Source organism: Crinia signifera, chromosome 2 (assembly GCF_055691185.1).
Source record: "Crinia signifera chromosome 2, ASM5569118v1, whole genome shotgun sequence".
Classification (NCBI taxonomy): domain Eukaryota; kingdom Metazoa; phylum Chordata; class Amphibia; order Anura; family Myobatrachidae; genus Crinia; species Crinia signifera.
In genome coordinates this window covers 335,478,362-335,491,954 of record NC_139218.1, presented here as the reverse complement: position 1 = coordinate 335,491,954, position 13,593 = coordinate 335,478,362, and the positions used below count along the sequence as shown (strand labels likewise).

Genomic DNA, 13,593 nt, shown 5'->3' with positions numbered 1-13,593 from the left:
AAAAGAATAATGTATAAAAATGTATATGGCTTATCAACAGCCTGTACTATAGGTAACAGCAAATTTAACAAGAGAGATTTCACTTATATGTCATCTAATTGCACATTGCACATGCTCACAGATGTAATATTTTTCCTGCCCTGCACAAGTCTATAGTCACCCTGCTCTGCCACCATGAGTACTGTATGTCTCAAGCCAGCACAATTTCAGGGGTGGCATATTGCCACATGCAGCATGCAAGTATTGTATTTAATTGATATTTCTTTTATATGTATCCGCTTGTTCTGGGGGAAGTACAGGTGTTTATCCACACATGCCTGCTAGCATAAAAATAATCAATGTCACTATGCGCATATGGTAAAAGTTGGGACTTTACAGAGAGGAACAAAATTAACAAACATTTGATTTGGGGGCCCATTTATCCATGAGTTTTAGCTAAAACTCTTTATGTATGATAAATAGTGCTATAGCCAATCAGCTCCTACCTGTCATGTATTTGAAAGATGACAGTTAAAGGCTGATTTGTTGGAGCCCCATTTATCATATGCAATCAGTTTTCAATAGCTAATATTCATTGATAAATGGGGCCCTTGATCTCTGCTTAGTTGATAGTACGGTTTTTCCAAGGGCACATCCAGTTTTATAAATGACCACCAAATGGATTATTTTCATAATTTAGAAGTCCATTCAATATTGCTGTGTTAGGGTTTGGGGTTTCCTGACACATTTAATCCCCCTTTAAGTTTGATTTTTTCTGTAAACTCTAATGTTTATATTTTGTTCTACTTCATATCTCAGGACTGCAGGCATTTAGTTTTTTCACTCTTTATTATTGAAGTATAGAAGTGATCTCCATCACTGTCTTCTTTTCATATTTTAACTCTAAAAAATATGTTTCTGTGGCAAGAAATGATACATCCTGGGAATTAGTAGGCCTGATTCATAGATATACACTGTGCCAATATTTATAGTGTAAAGCAATTATCTGCCGAGTGCACATGCATCATATTCTCAATGTACACATACCAAGGAACCTTACCGATACTGCTCACTGCTCTTCACAAACAGTGACTGACTGTCCTGGGCCATGTGGGGGCAGTACCGAACAGTGGCAGTAAAATGCTGGCATGTCACAACCATTTTCATGGCGCCGCTGCCTACAACTGCGATTCCATTTGCACAAAACATGGTGCCAGCGTCTCAGTTCCTGCGGCCATACTGCACGACTATTAGTTTCTCAGATGGCCGATTATGGAAGGATCTGTGACCTCCACTGTGTGTTTGTATGATTTACAGAAGCCTGGATCTGAGAAGCCACTGGTGGAGTCTTAGTACTTTCCTAGGTGGAAGTGGCACTAGCATATTATCTCTCATTAGCTGTGTGCAACTGTGAATCCGGCACTTTGCTTACAACCTGACTGTATGCTGCAGTGAACAAGACAGCATGGACTGTCTGATATAACTTACTCTAGCACCAGGGAGACCAGGTTCGCCAGGACGGCCAGGATCACCATTACCACCTTTTGGACCACCAAGACCGGGAACACCACGATCACCAGGAGCTCCCTAAAAGAAGAAAGTCTATATTTAATTGTCCTTTAAAAAAATATCCAACTTTTAATTAAAATAAATTAACTATAATGATATCATAAATGTTAATATAAAATTAAATAAAAAGTAGATGATACATTTATTAAACCATTTCATAAGCTTATTACTGCCTTATACAGTATATTGCAATAATGAGGCATTAGACACCATACTATCACATGCACTGTACATTCATACAGTTGACAAGGTAGAACATTTCCACTCACCTTTGGTCCGGCAAGACCATCTTGACCAGGGAAACCACGGTTACCAGGAGCACCCTAATGACAGAAAAATATTACAATGGTCACTACTTCCAGGCTGAAGTTAAACAGATAATTATTTCAGGCAGTGTGTGCTCACAATCAGTAAGTATGATCCTATTCAGTCAAGTGTTATTAGGTTCAGTATCTCACAAGAGATACCACTGTCTGAATGAAAACCATATATTATATTACTACTGTGCTGGTATGGTGTAGCAGTGAAACAAAGCTTGGTGACATTGATGCACATACAATATAATATGAAGACTCTTCTGATTATTCAGTGGGGCACAATCTTTTTTTACTGATAACAGAAAGTTTAGAATACTAGCATCAAAATTAGAACAATGGAAGGAAGGGATTTGGAAGGAGACATGTTTAGAGGACTTCTCAAAATAGAGGCTACAAAATCTCCTTATATCACTGTTCTCAGACTAAGGGGGGTATTCAATCTCCGGCGAGCACCTCCCATCGGGGAGATGCCCGCCGAACCCTATTCAATGCTGTCTTCCCCGACAGCATTGAGCAGGGTATCTCGGCAGAACGAGCCCGACATCACTAGCTGTCGGGCTCGTTCTGCCGAGAACAGCCGGGAAGTGATGAGCTGCCGGCTGCAGCTCGCCTCTTCCCGGCCGCAATTCGCGGCCACGCCCCCTTTTCGCTCCCCGGCAGGTGGGACATTGAATCCCGCCTGCGTGTTCTCGGTCGAGCTGACCGAGAACGGGACTGGGTCACGGCGGTCGAGCAAGCTCGACTGCCGTGACCCTGACATTGAATACCCCCCTTACACTAATAATTTCTATATGGAACAAACACATGAAGTTGAAAAGCAAAATTATAGTAGACTGGAACTTGGCAATGTTTGAGTCTGCCAGAAGGGCTGGTGTGCTTGAAATTATTAGTGGTTCTGGGCACCCAGCTTGTGTCTGCCTTCATGCAGTCTTGATTCACAATCACATGGAAAGCACTGGTGGAGCCAGGGATGTTTTTAGCACTGGCCGACCTAGCTGAGGTGTTCTCGAGCTCATATGTCTAAGCAACACACAAGATGTTACAGTGGACATCTTTTTGTATTGTAACCTATTAATGAAAAGCTACTGTTGTATAACAGTGATTGCAACCATTTTTTTTTATTTATTTTATAACTTGTTGTACTGATAATTCTGAAATTGCATTGGTGAGTGTGTGTGTTGTGTGTTGGGCTTGTGACCAACAAGCCAGTCTCTCTAGTAGCTTTGAATGTGTTGAATATATGTAATATAACTTGAGGGTTCTAGACTTACTCTTTCACCAGGAGGACCAAGTGGACCAGCAGCGCCAGGCTCACCACGGGCACCTCTTTTACCTTCTTCACCAGCTGGGCCAGGAGCTCCCTGAGGACCTGAAGGTCCCTAGAAAAACAAAATGTTGAAATCTATGAGTAACATGCTTGCTGGTCAGTTAAAGTTGTCACCAAGGTTGCAGATAGTCTTTTGTTTACATTGTTGAGATTAATGCACCACGATTCATATAGTTACTTTACTAAAATAGCATTATATGTATTTTAAGAGCACTGAAACTTATCAAAAAATTAGGTACTTATGTAGTATCTGGGCTGCCGATTTTGTGATTGTATGCCTTACCTTAAGGCATACAATCAGATGCGATGCGATTCGATGCGATTTTGCATAGGATTCAATGTTAAGAAGGTCCTGTTCATTTCCTCACTATCCAAGTGGGCATAGAGTTGATTTTATATAGCGTGGCGAGCGCAGCGAGCCACCGAGCCCGAAGCGTGGCGAGCGAAGCGAGCCCCGCGAGGGGACGCATATTTCTTAAAAAGTATTCTGTGTCCCCTCGCGGGGCTCGCTACGCTCGCCACGTTTCGGGCTCGGTGGCTCGCTACGCTCGCCACAGGTTTATATCCAACTCCATCCCCACTTGGATAGTGGGGAAAGGAAAAGGACCCCTTTTTCCCATTGAATTCTATGTTAAAATGGACTCAGACCATTTTAACATTGAATCCTATGGAAAAATCTTGACCATCGCATCGCATACGATTTGGTCGCATGCGATGCGATGCGATGCGATCCGATCCGATTTCTAAATCGGACGCCCAGATACTACATAAGTACCAAAAATTATTTAATACCGCTGGAATATTGGTAGTCTAGGAGGTCGGAATGTAAATGTCTTCTTCAGCTAATGTGAAATCAATAGTGAAAAGTACAAAAGGCTCATTTTGTTCTCTTTTTCTTATTGTAGATTGAGAACCGCAAACACCAATGTTATGTGTATTACATTCTGTCAAGGTATGGAATTGTCCACCCAAGTATTTGTTATGGATGGAAATTGTGCTTAAATTCTACTTAATCGAACACACTTTTTAATTTAACCATCATTTAACTTGAATATTATGTTGAAAAACTTCATTTACAATAAATGTAAAACTGGGTTTTAGTCAATACTAAATCAATAATTTTCTGGAACAATGTAAAGGCAACCCCAATTAAAAATACATTAGTTTGTGTAAAAAAGTGCAGATACAGTTTGTATTGTATATTTCTAACCAAGTTGTGTTACCTGTTATTGTGCAACTACCAGAGGAAAGTGTAATATATTAAAATTAATTCTTAAGGTATTAAAATAATTCATACTTACAATTTCACCCTTGGGACCTTGTTCTCCCTTGAAACCTGCAATACCTGGGTCACCCTAAAACAAACACAGACAATACATTTGTTATTATACGTGTAAGATCTATCGGTCACCTGTAGTAAATGTATTGCCTATCATATAAATGTTCTATCATACAAATTACTGCAGAAGATTGCAACTCTGCCAAGGTAGCTTAAACAAAATACAATGGCTATAGCATTGCCAAATAGTCACACATGGCAGATGCATTATACAGCTGCATGGCAAGGGCATATACTCTATACAAGTACTGCCTGCTTCATCTTTCCACCTGTTTAAAGCGTAATCTATGAATAGTACATACTGTAATGTCCACAAATTGTAACGTCCATTATTGCGATAGTGCTACTGCATGTACATTAATGTAGACTGGGGATAAATGACTTACAGTCTGACCCTTGGGACCAAGAGGACCAGTGGCGCCCTGTGGACCGGGTGGGCCACGTGGGCCAGGGAAACCAGGAGCGCCAGCAATACCAGGAGCACCCTACAGGAAGAAAGAATAATGTGTTATTGCCATTGGTAATGAGCTGCTTCACATAGCACCAAAGTTATATACATGCAAAGTTATATATAGATGTAGCGATAATTATCTATTATAATAATAATAATAATAATAATAATAATAATAAAATAATCTATGTAACTAAAAAACAATCAAGAACTTTAAAAGAAAAAATATTTGGAAGTTCATCAGTAGAAAAAACCCTAAAACACTGTTAGAAATGCACCTACAGTAAATACTATTATTTATATTATCTCAATATAACAAAGGTATATGCTACTTACACTTGAACCTTTAGCTCCAGGAATACCATCAGTACCAGGATTACCCTAAAAGGGAAGAACATAATTAATAACTATCAGATACTTGAAAAGAAACCAAAATAGATGTAAGAAAAAGTAGATACTCCACAAATAACTGAGAGGAGATGTAGTAACAAATCAAACATTTGTTTTCATTTTATAAACTGTATTCAAGAAAAGACACAATCTGATTGGTTTGTATAGGCAACACTGGCTGTCGATCCTAAAATCACAATCTATATGAATATATCCTGATATATGACATATGTCGTGGACTGACCTTTATTTATTTGGCATATTAATAAAGAAGTTAGGATGCATTAACAGTGGTAATGGTTTACATATACATGGGCCATATATCAGGGAATATTTGTTATTAGACAATGTGATCTTTTTACAATTAAGACCACTGATGACTGCTTGTCCAGTATCAAAATATGTAGTATACATTACAGGCAATTCAGGTGAGTGAAATCCAGGTGCTTGGTGGAGATTCTCTATAGGTAAGGAATTTAGCTGCAGTCCCACTTGGGAACAGTAATATCTAAGGCTGGGTACCCAAGTAGACAATATTGAATCATATTAATCATCTACTGTGTACCCGTGGTCACGCAGGTCACATGCGACATCTTCCAATCAGCCATGCTGCACAGCCAACCGAAAGATATTGTGTGTGACCCGGTACAGTGTAATGAAGGACAGGATGAGATATCACTCATTACATCGATTAGTGTGTGACGGCAGTGTGGCACGGTGCACGGAAAGGGAAACCGATTTGATCATCTACCTGATTGACGGTTGTCCAAGTGTATACCCAGGCTAAAGCCGATATTCGCACAATTTGCAGTAACTGAAAAACTTAATGTGCTTATCGCCTGTGTGTGCTCAATTGTGTGCAGCCACCGGTCGTATGCAACATCTAGTGGTCAGCCATGCAGGGCAGCCAACCAGAAGATGTCACACATACCCCAATGCAGTGTGATCATGGATGGAACAAGGTGTCGTTATGTCGTTCATTACATTTGGTAATGTGTAACGGCAATCTGCTATGGCCTGGGGTGAAGGGAATTGTGCATATGTGTACCAATTAGGTATATATAAACAATTGTACACAGTAGCAACACCTGAAGGTAAGATGCATAAAAATTGTGTTATTTTACAGTTTCACTTGAGAAAGGTTGTTGAAAGACCCCCCCCCCCCCCCATATGAAAAACGCGCCCTTATCCCTTTATATAATGATATATGTTTTTATTATATTAATACTGAAGACACTGCAAGCCTATAGCAAACTAGAGACAGACTCAAATTCGCTATTTACCATTTCAATAAATTAAATTAACAGTAGTCTTAAAGGAAACTTACAGAAGCGCCGGAAGGTCCAGGTGACCCGGGTGTTCCAGATTCTCCTCTAGACCCCTGAGCACCCTCAGGACCACGAGCACCAGTGGGACCAGCTTCACCCTGATGAAGAGAGATCATAGAAAGGTCATTATCACTTGATTAAATGTTAGTGGCTATATCACACGCATTAATAATAATATAATTAGTATGATAAAAAGAATGCTAGTATAAAAATGTTGGTACTTCCTCATCTTTGCGGCCACTTACGAGTGAAGCGGATCGAGCCACCGAGCCCGAAGCGTGGCGAGCAAAGTGAGCCCACGAAGGGATGATGATGCTACATAAGTTCCGTAGAGTAAGACGAGGAAGTACCAACATTTTTTATGGATGACATTAGTGCAACACCTAGCACAGAGATTAATGAATTTGACTATGTTTTATTGATCGTTGCTTTCATTCTGATGTATAATGAAACAATAACATTGTACAAGTTAATATAATTGATCATAATTGATCATTATATTGATCATTATATATCTACTATTATTCCTTCAGAAACTGGGATGTATTAAATGAAGGTAAATTAACAATTGTGGTTCACAAGTTTGTATAACTTGCTGATTATTCTTTAGTATTATAATCTTGTCCTAGAAATTATTTGTTGAATGAATTTAACAAAGTTCATATATATGAAGTTCATTTAAATAATAATTATTATTATTTTTAAACTCATAGTTGCTGTTAATAGTTCATTGAAAGCGGATAGCAACCTAAATATTGAAAATATAAATAAAATTATTAATGCAATAAATACTTGAGGTTGTTTTTTTATGATAGTAACACTTACTTACATGTATTATGTTAACTGATAGTAGAAGACCATGGGCTTCATGGGAATGGGTGTACTCTAATTCCGAACTACTGCCATCTAGTGGCTAAATTGGTATTTTTCACTTCGAAATAAAAATAGTTCTAGAAGATAAGCTAGTTAAATTTTTGTTTCCTACTCTATTTGCTGTTTTAAAGTACCTAAAACATTTAATGCAATTTAATGTAACAATGACCATTTAAGGGACTTTTCACATCTTATTTCCAATAGATTGCTTAAAAAGAAATGCATGATAATCTTAAAATACTACTTTGTAGAAGTCAATTTGTTTATACTAAAAATATCAATTATACATGTCTATCTACTTCTACACTCTATACTACTATATATACTTCTAGGCCATGTAGAATAGTTTTTGATCTATGTAGTTTTATAAAGCACTAGTTACCAGGCCTTCAAAGTTATGGAACAATATAAAACTAATGTCAGCTGTGCGCAGCCAAACGGCGCAACACTTTAATTGCTCCGTCAGGCGCCTTTAGTCGCTGCCAGCACGCAGAACACTTGAATCCCCCCATAGAGGTAAGGAGCAGCATTCGCCTTTAAAGTATTTGCAATAACTCTGTCAAGCAGTTGCCAAATACCGTGCTTATGATAATAATCAGTGCTAAATTTGGAGATAAAGGGGAAGCTTAACTTAATTTACATAACACATCAGAGGAACTCAAAGCTTATGACATATAAGAAGTTATTCAGCGTAAAGTAAGCCTTGATAATATAATTTGTATTGTTTGAATGACAGGTTTATGTGCTTTCTATTATGTCTCCTGAAACTGCTAATGTTCTAGTGTTATTTTATGTTCTTGTTCTATGTATGGCTATTGTGTTATTAATGCACTGATGCATTCATCCCTGTCTTATTCTCACAAAGATCCTTGTATCTTCAAATTCCTGAGTGGACCCCTGTACTGTTTGGTTGCTATAGCGATTCCTGCAGCTAGACGGCTGGGAATAAGAACTATAGACCAAGTATACAACAGAGCTTCTTATTGAGCTTCCTCTGAAGCCTTAAAGGGATTTGTAGACTTCATGCTTTGCCCCCTGCTGTTCACAGATCTGTACTAATCCATTCAGGTCCACAATGAAACCAGACAGGTGTAAGTTTAGGCAAATGCCATGGAAACAGTATTTCAGTCATTTATCAATTAGGTTTTTTTTTTCATTTCCTGCTGCACAACTTCATGCAGCAATGATTAATATCAATCATTTATAAAAGCTTTAGATGAATTTGGCCCTAACTAGTATTATTTTTTTTCTGTAGTTCTTTTAAACAAATTAATGTTATATAGACTTGAATAAAGGGTTTAACATCCTGGGAAATGCAATGATTATTGTTAAATGACCCCCTGAAAGATAAACCCTTTGCTAGATGCCTCTTTGTAGTTTTACCCCCCTGGTGGTGAAAACCTGTATTGCCACTCACATGATTTTGTATGATCTTCTCTTGGTTTATCATTATTAATGTATTTATTATAAATAAATGAAAATATGACATTATTTATTATCATTATGTGACATTTTCACACTAATATTTACTTAGATTTGTATATGTCAGTTACTTATAGTATCAATTTCAGGGCAGGGGTATTTCTCCTTAGGGGGTGACTTCTCAAAGAGAGAGATGAAATGTTGAGCGAAAAAGTACCAACCAATCAGCTTCCGACTTTACATGTTACAGGCTGTGTTTGAAAAATGACACTAACTGATTGCTTGGTACTTCATCCCTCACAAATGTATCTCTCTCCAAACTATGATAAATACCCTCTTAATATTATAAAATAAAAATGAACTTCAACTGTGCTTTATTTAGAGAATTCAATGTTTAACACTGATAACAATAAATATTTCATATGAATGTTTCTGTACCTATATCAATATGGTCATTACAATCCTTTTTTACTTTCTGTGGTAGATGTGTTCCACTTATTATTATTAGTTTTATGTATGTATGTATGTACCCACTTCTTCATTAAACCCAGCCATCTCTCATCCTAACCTTCTGTTTATGCTCACTTCTACCCCTTCTGTGCCTCTCCTGTCTGTCTACCCCTCCCTTTTAGAATGTAAGCTCTCACGAGCAGGGCCCTCTCTCCTCATGTGCTTTTCTTAGAATATATATATATATATATATATATATATATATGCATTTATGTAATGTTAGGTGCTGCGGAACCTTTGTGGTGCCAAATAAATAATCGATAATAATTATGTATGTATCTATGTATTTATTTGTGAACCACTGGTCCTCTAGCTTATGCATCTAAACTGTGTAACATCCTGTCACTTTTGGCTAAATCCAGTAGTAGGTTGACTTCACGTTGTTGACAGATCGCTGTAACGTAACACATACCTTAGAGCCAGGGGAACCAGGGAAACCAGGAGCGCCAGCTGGGCCAACAGGTCCCTGTAGACAAAAGAAAATAGTCATTTAAAGACATTCAGAAATCTTGGTTTATAAAGCAGTTTAGCCCTAAGTGTTTTTACAGCTGTATAGGAAATGAGGCTGCTGCTATTGCAGTACACATAAATACAATTATGTTGTGTATTCTCCAAATAAATACACGGAAATCTCTTTTCTTTCAGTTAGCCACTAGTTTACTGGAAAATAGCATTATGAAGAAGACATAGCTATTTATTTACTTTAAATGTTCAGCGCTTCAGCTCTTACTGAATTCTATCTCGCCTGGAGTTCATATAGTACCTATTTACTTAGTAGTGCTGTAGTAATAGAGTATGAAATGTGTATAGAAATAAGCCATGTATTATATTACTTACTGGAGGACCAGCTGGGCCTGGAAGACCATCATTACCACGAGCACCCTGTAAAAAAAAAGCACAATATAACAGTCAGAAAAGCAGTATGAAATATATAATGTAGATTATATTGGTTACATTTTGAAAACTATAATCCCGAACTTAAACGAAGATTGTAAGTAAGAAAAATACATCCGTGGTGAGAATCAAGTTAAATTAAGTAATTAAGTTTGATCTGTGATAGGTAGAGTAGGTCACATATAAGAATGGTGATTTATAAATGAGGACTATATATATAAGTATACACAAATAATATAGCAAAATATTAATATAATACACTCTACATGTATAAATCAGAATTAAAATGCTTACAGATAAACGCTTTAGATAATGGGGTTTATACAGTGTTTATATTACCATAAATCATGTTAATCCTGCAAACCAATAAATCATGTGATATCAGATAACTTGTAATGTAATATACAAGTTGGAATTTACATTCTGCAACTAATCACGGTGCCTCTATAGTGACACCTGGTGGGGGATATGTTACACTGCACAATGTAGTAACTCCTGTGATGCCGTTAGTTCGTCATTAAATGAGTGTCTGCATTCTCTTGAGAACCACAGACATTCTGAGTGATTATTTAATAAGAGGGACAGAGGGGTATTTCTGTAGTCTGACACTAAATTCTTGATCCAGCTGTTTCATTGATATATGTGAATCCTTGCACACCAAATGATTTAAGGAGCCTAGTTTAATCTGTTAAAACAATGGTTGAATAGATATTTTTAAGAAATAGATTTAATATAACATGTTCTTGTTCCATAGACTAATGCTTCCATTTCAATGAAATGAAGAAGATTGGCTGGGATGAATTTTAAATTGCTGAAAACTAAACATATTGTTATCTCTATAGAGCCACTTAGTGGTGAAAATGTTGCATTACATGTGTTTGTTTGACACCTGTATACATTAATGCATATTTATAAAAAATCTCTATAGTGCCACTCAGTGGATGAAATGTAACACTGCAAATATTTAACACCTGCCTTTACAGAGAGGTATTCAGGCGACTGGAAAGAATGTGAAGGTCACATAGATCATTGCAGAACTGCTTTGGACATAGCTGAATCCAAAGTTTAAAGCTAAAGAGACCGCATTTCAGTTACAGAGTGTGTCATTTCACCATGTTTTTCCACTACACGAAAAATGTGTATATTTTAGGAATACATTACATATTATCACATATATGTTGTCCTCATGTCCATGTTTTATTTAGTGCTATCTGGTACTTATTTAACTATGACAAATCATCATTTTTTGTGTTGTTACTTTAACTTTAGATGTATTTAGATTTAATGTAAAGTAGTCATGAGTGGATTCGGTTTTACACGGATTTACTCGGTTCTTACGGTCTAATTATTGCAAATTCATCTTTTTCCAATTGGCTATCGGTTGTCACATGTTTTGGATAGCCAGTAAGATCCCGTTTTAAGATCCAAGTAAATCCAAGTAAAACCGAACCTGGTCATGGTGAACGTAAAGTAAGAAAACGTCAGACATGCAGATTAGATTTACAAAATTAATAATGTTATTTAATAGAGCTATTTTGCAAAGACATATTTAATTTTACAATTATTTTAGTTTTGTATTGCTCAATCATTAGCTCTACATTTAGAATTCTAACTATACAGAATCAATATTTTATGTTATCTAGGTATTGGCTAGGCCTTTTTTTTAAAGAGAATCTGGGTATTAGAGAATAAATCTTTGGGGAGATGTATTAAGCTTTTGAGAAGTTGCCCAAAAACAACCAATCAAGTTACAACTGTCATTTCATAGCTGCTGTTTTGTTAAATTGGACATCCCTTTATTTCTCTCCAAGGCTTGATAAATCCCCCCCCCCCCCCATATGCAAATAAAATGCTTTATAATAGCCTCCATAAGGATCACGCCTAAAATTATATTATAGAACTGGTTAATAATAAAATTCATATTTGTAAACATCTTCACCAATTGTGGAATGTTAGTCATACAAACTGCATTGAATTATTCTAGAAACATAGAAACATAGAATTTGACGGCAGATAAGAACCACTTGGCCCATCTAGTCTGCCCTGTAATGTTCCTCTCCCTATTTCTACTTTATGCAAGTATAGAGTCTAGGCATAGAAGCTGAGTATAGAGGCTGGGCTTTACTTATCAGATTAAGTAGAGTATAGAAGCTGAGTATAGGGGCTGGGTTATACTTATACTATAAGTAGAGTATAGGGGCTAGACTTTGCATAGCGTATAGAAACTGAGTATAGAGGTTGGGCACTACTTATGTTATAAGTTGAGTATAGAAGCTGAGTATAGAGTATGGGCTTTACTTATCATATTAAGTAGAGTATAGAAGCTGAGTATAGAGGCTGGGTGCTACTTATCCTATAAGTACAGTATAGCGGCTGGACTTTACATAGAGTATAGAAACTGAGTTTAGAGGTTGGGCACTACTTATGTTATAAGATGAGTATAGAAGCTGAATAGAGGCTGGGCTTTACTTAGACTATAGAAGCTGAGTATAGAGGCTGGGTGCTACTTATCCAAAAAAGTTAAGTATAGAGGCTAGATGCTACTTATCCTAATACGTACAGTATAAAGGCTGAGATTAGGGGCTGGGATTTACTTGTTTTAGTAAGTACTGTATAGAGTCTGAGTATAAAGACTGAGCTATACTTATCCTAATGAGTAGCATATATAGGCTGAGTGTAAGTTATGTATAGAGACTGTCTATAGAGTCTAATGTTCTACTTATTCTAAGAAGTAGAGTATAGAGCATGCATGTCCAATGTTGGCCCTCCAGATGTTGTGAAACTACAAGTCCCATCATACCTTGCCACATTTTTGCTATTAGGGAATGCTAAAACTATGGCAAGGCATGGTGTGATGGTATAGTTTCACAACAGCTGGAGGTCCACAGTTTGGACATGCCTGGTATAGAGGCTGAGTATAGAGTCTGAGCTTTACTTCTCATAATAAGTAGTTTATAGACACTGAGTATAGGAGCTAAACTCTACTAATCCTCAAAAGTATAGACAGAGTCTGAGACAATTTATTGGCATATGGCCTAATTTCTCGTACAGTATATGTACAATTACAACAAGCCTGCACCTCTTTTCATGCACTTTAAGCATGAAACCCTAAGATATGGTTGGTCAGTCTCTTAAATGAGACCAAACACACCAATCACTGTACAGTGTGTGGTTCTGCACTAAACATTTAGCAT

The 13,593-nt window shown here is 37.1% G+C and overlaps 1 protein-coding gene across 1 annotated transcript in view; it reads right to left on the bottom strand.

The window, feature by feature from the left end:
• Nucleotides 1-13,593, bottom strand: part of COL2A1 (collagen type II alpha 1 chain) — a 60,499-nt gene that overhangs the window by 25,799 nt on the left and 21,107 nt on the right. Inside the window, exons 17-25 of the mRNA XM_083169497.1 lie at nt 10,343-10,387; nt 9,918-9,971; nt 6,700-6,798; nt 5,319-5,363; nt 4,918-5,016; nt 4,494-4,547; nt 3,137-3,244; nt 1,818-1,871; nt 1,468-1,566 (exon numbers count right to left, since the gene is read on the bottom strand). Of these exons, the coding sequence (XP_083025623.1) occupies nt 1,468-1,566; nt 1,818-1,871; nt 3,137-3,244; nt 4,494-4,547; nt 4,918-5,016; nt 5,319-5,363; nt 6,700-6,798; nt 9,918-9,971; nt 10,343-10,387 (657 nt within the window). The remainder of the gene's footprint in view (nt 1-1,467; nt 1,567-1,817; nt 1,872-3,136; nt 3,245-4,493; nt 4,548-4,917; nt 5,017-5,318; nt 5,364-6,699; nt 6,799-9,917; nt 9,972-10,342; nt 10,388-13,593) is intronic.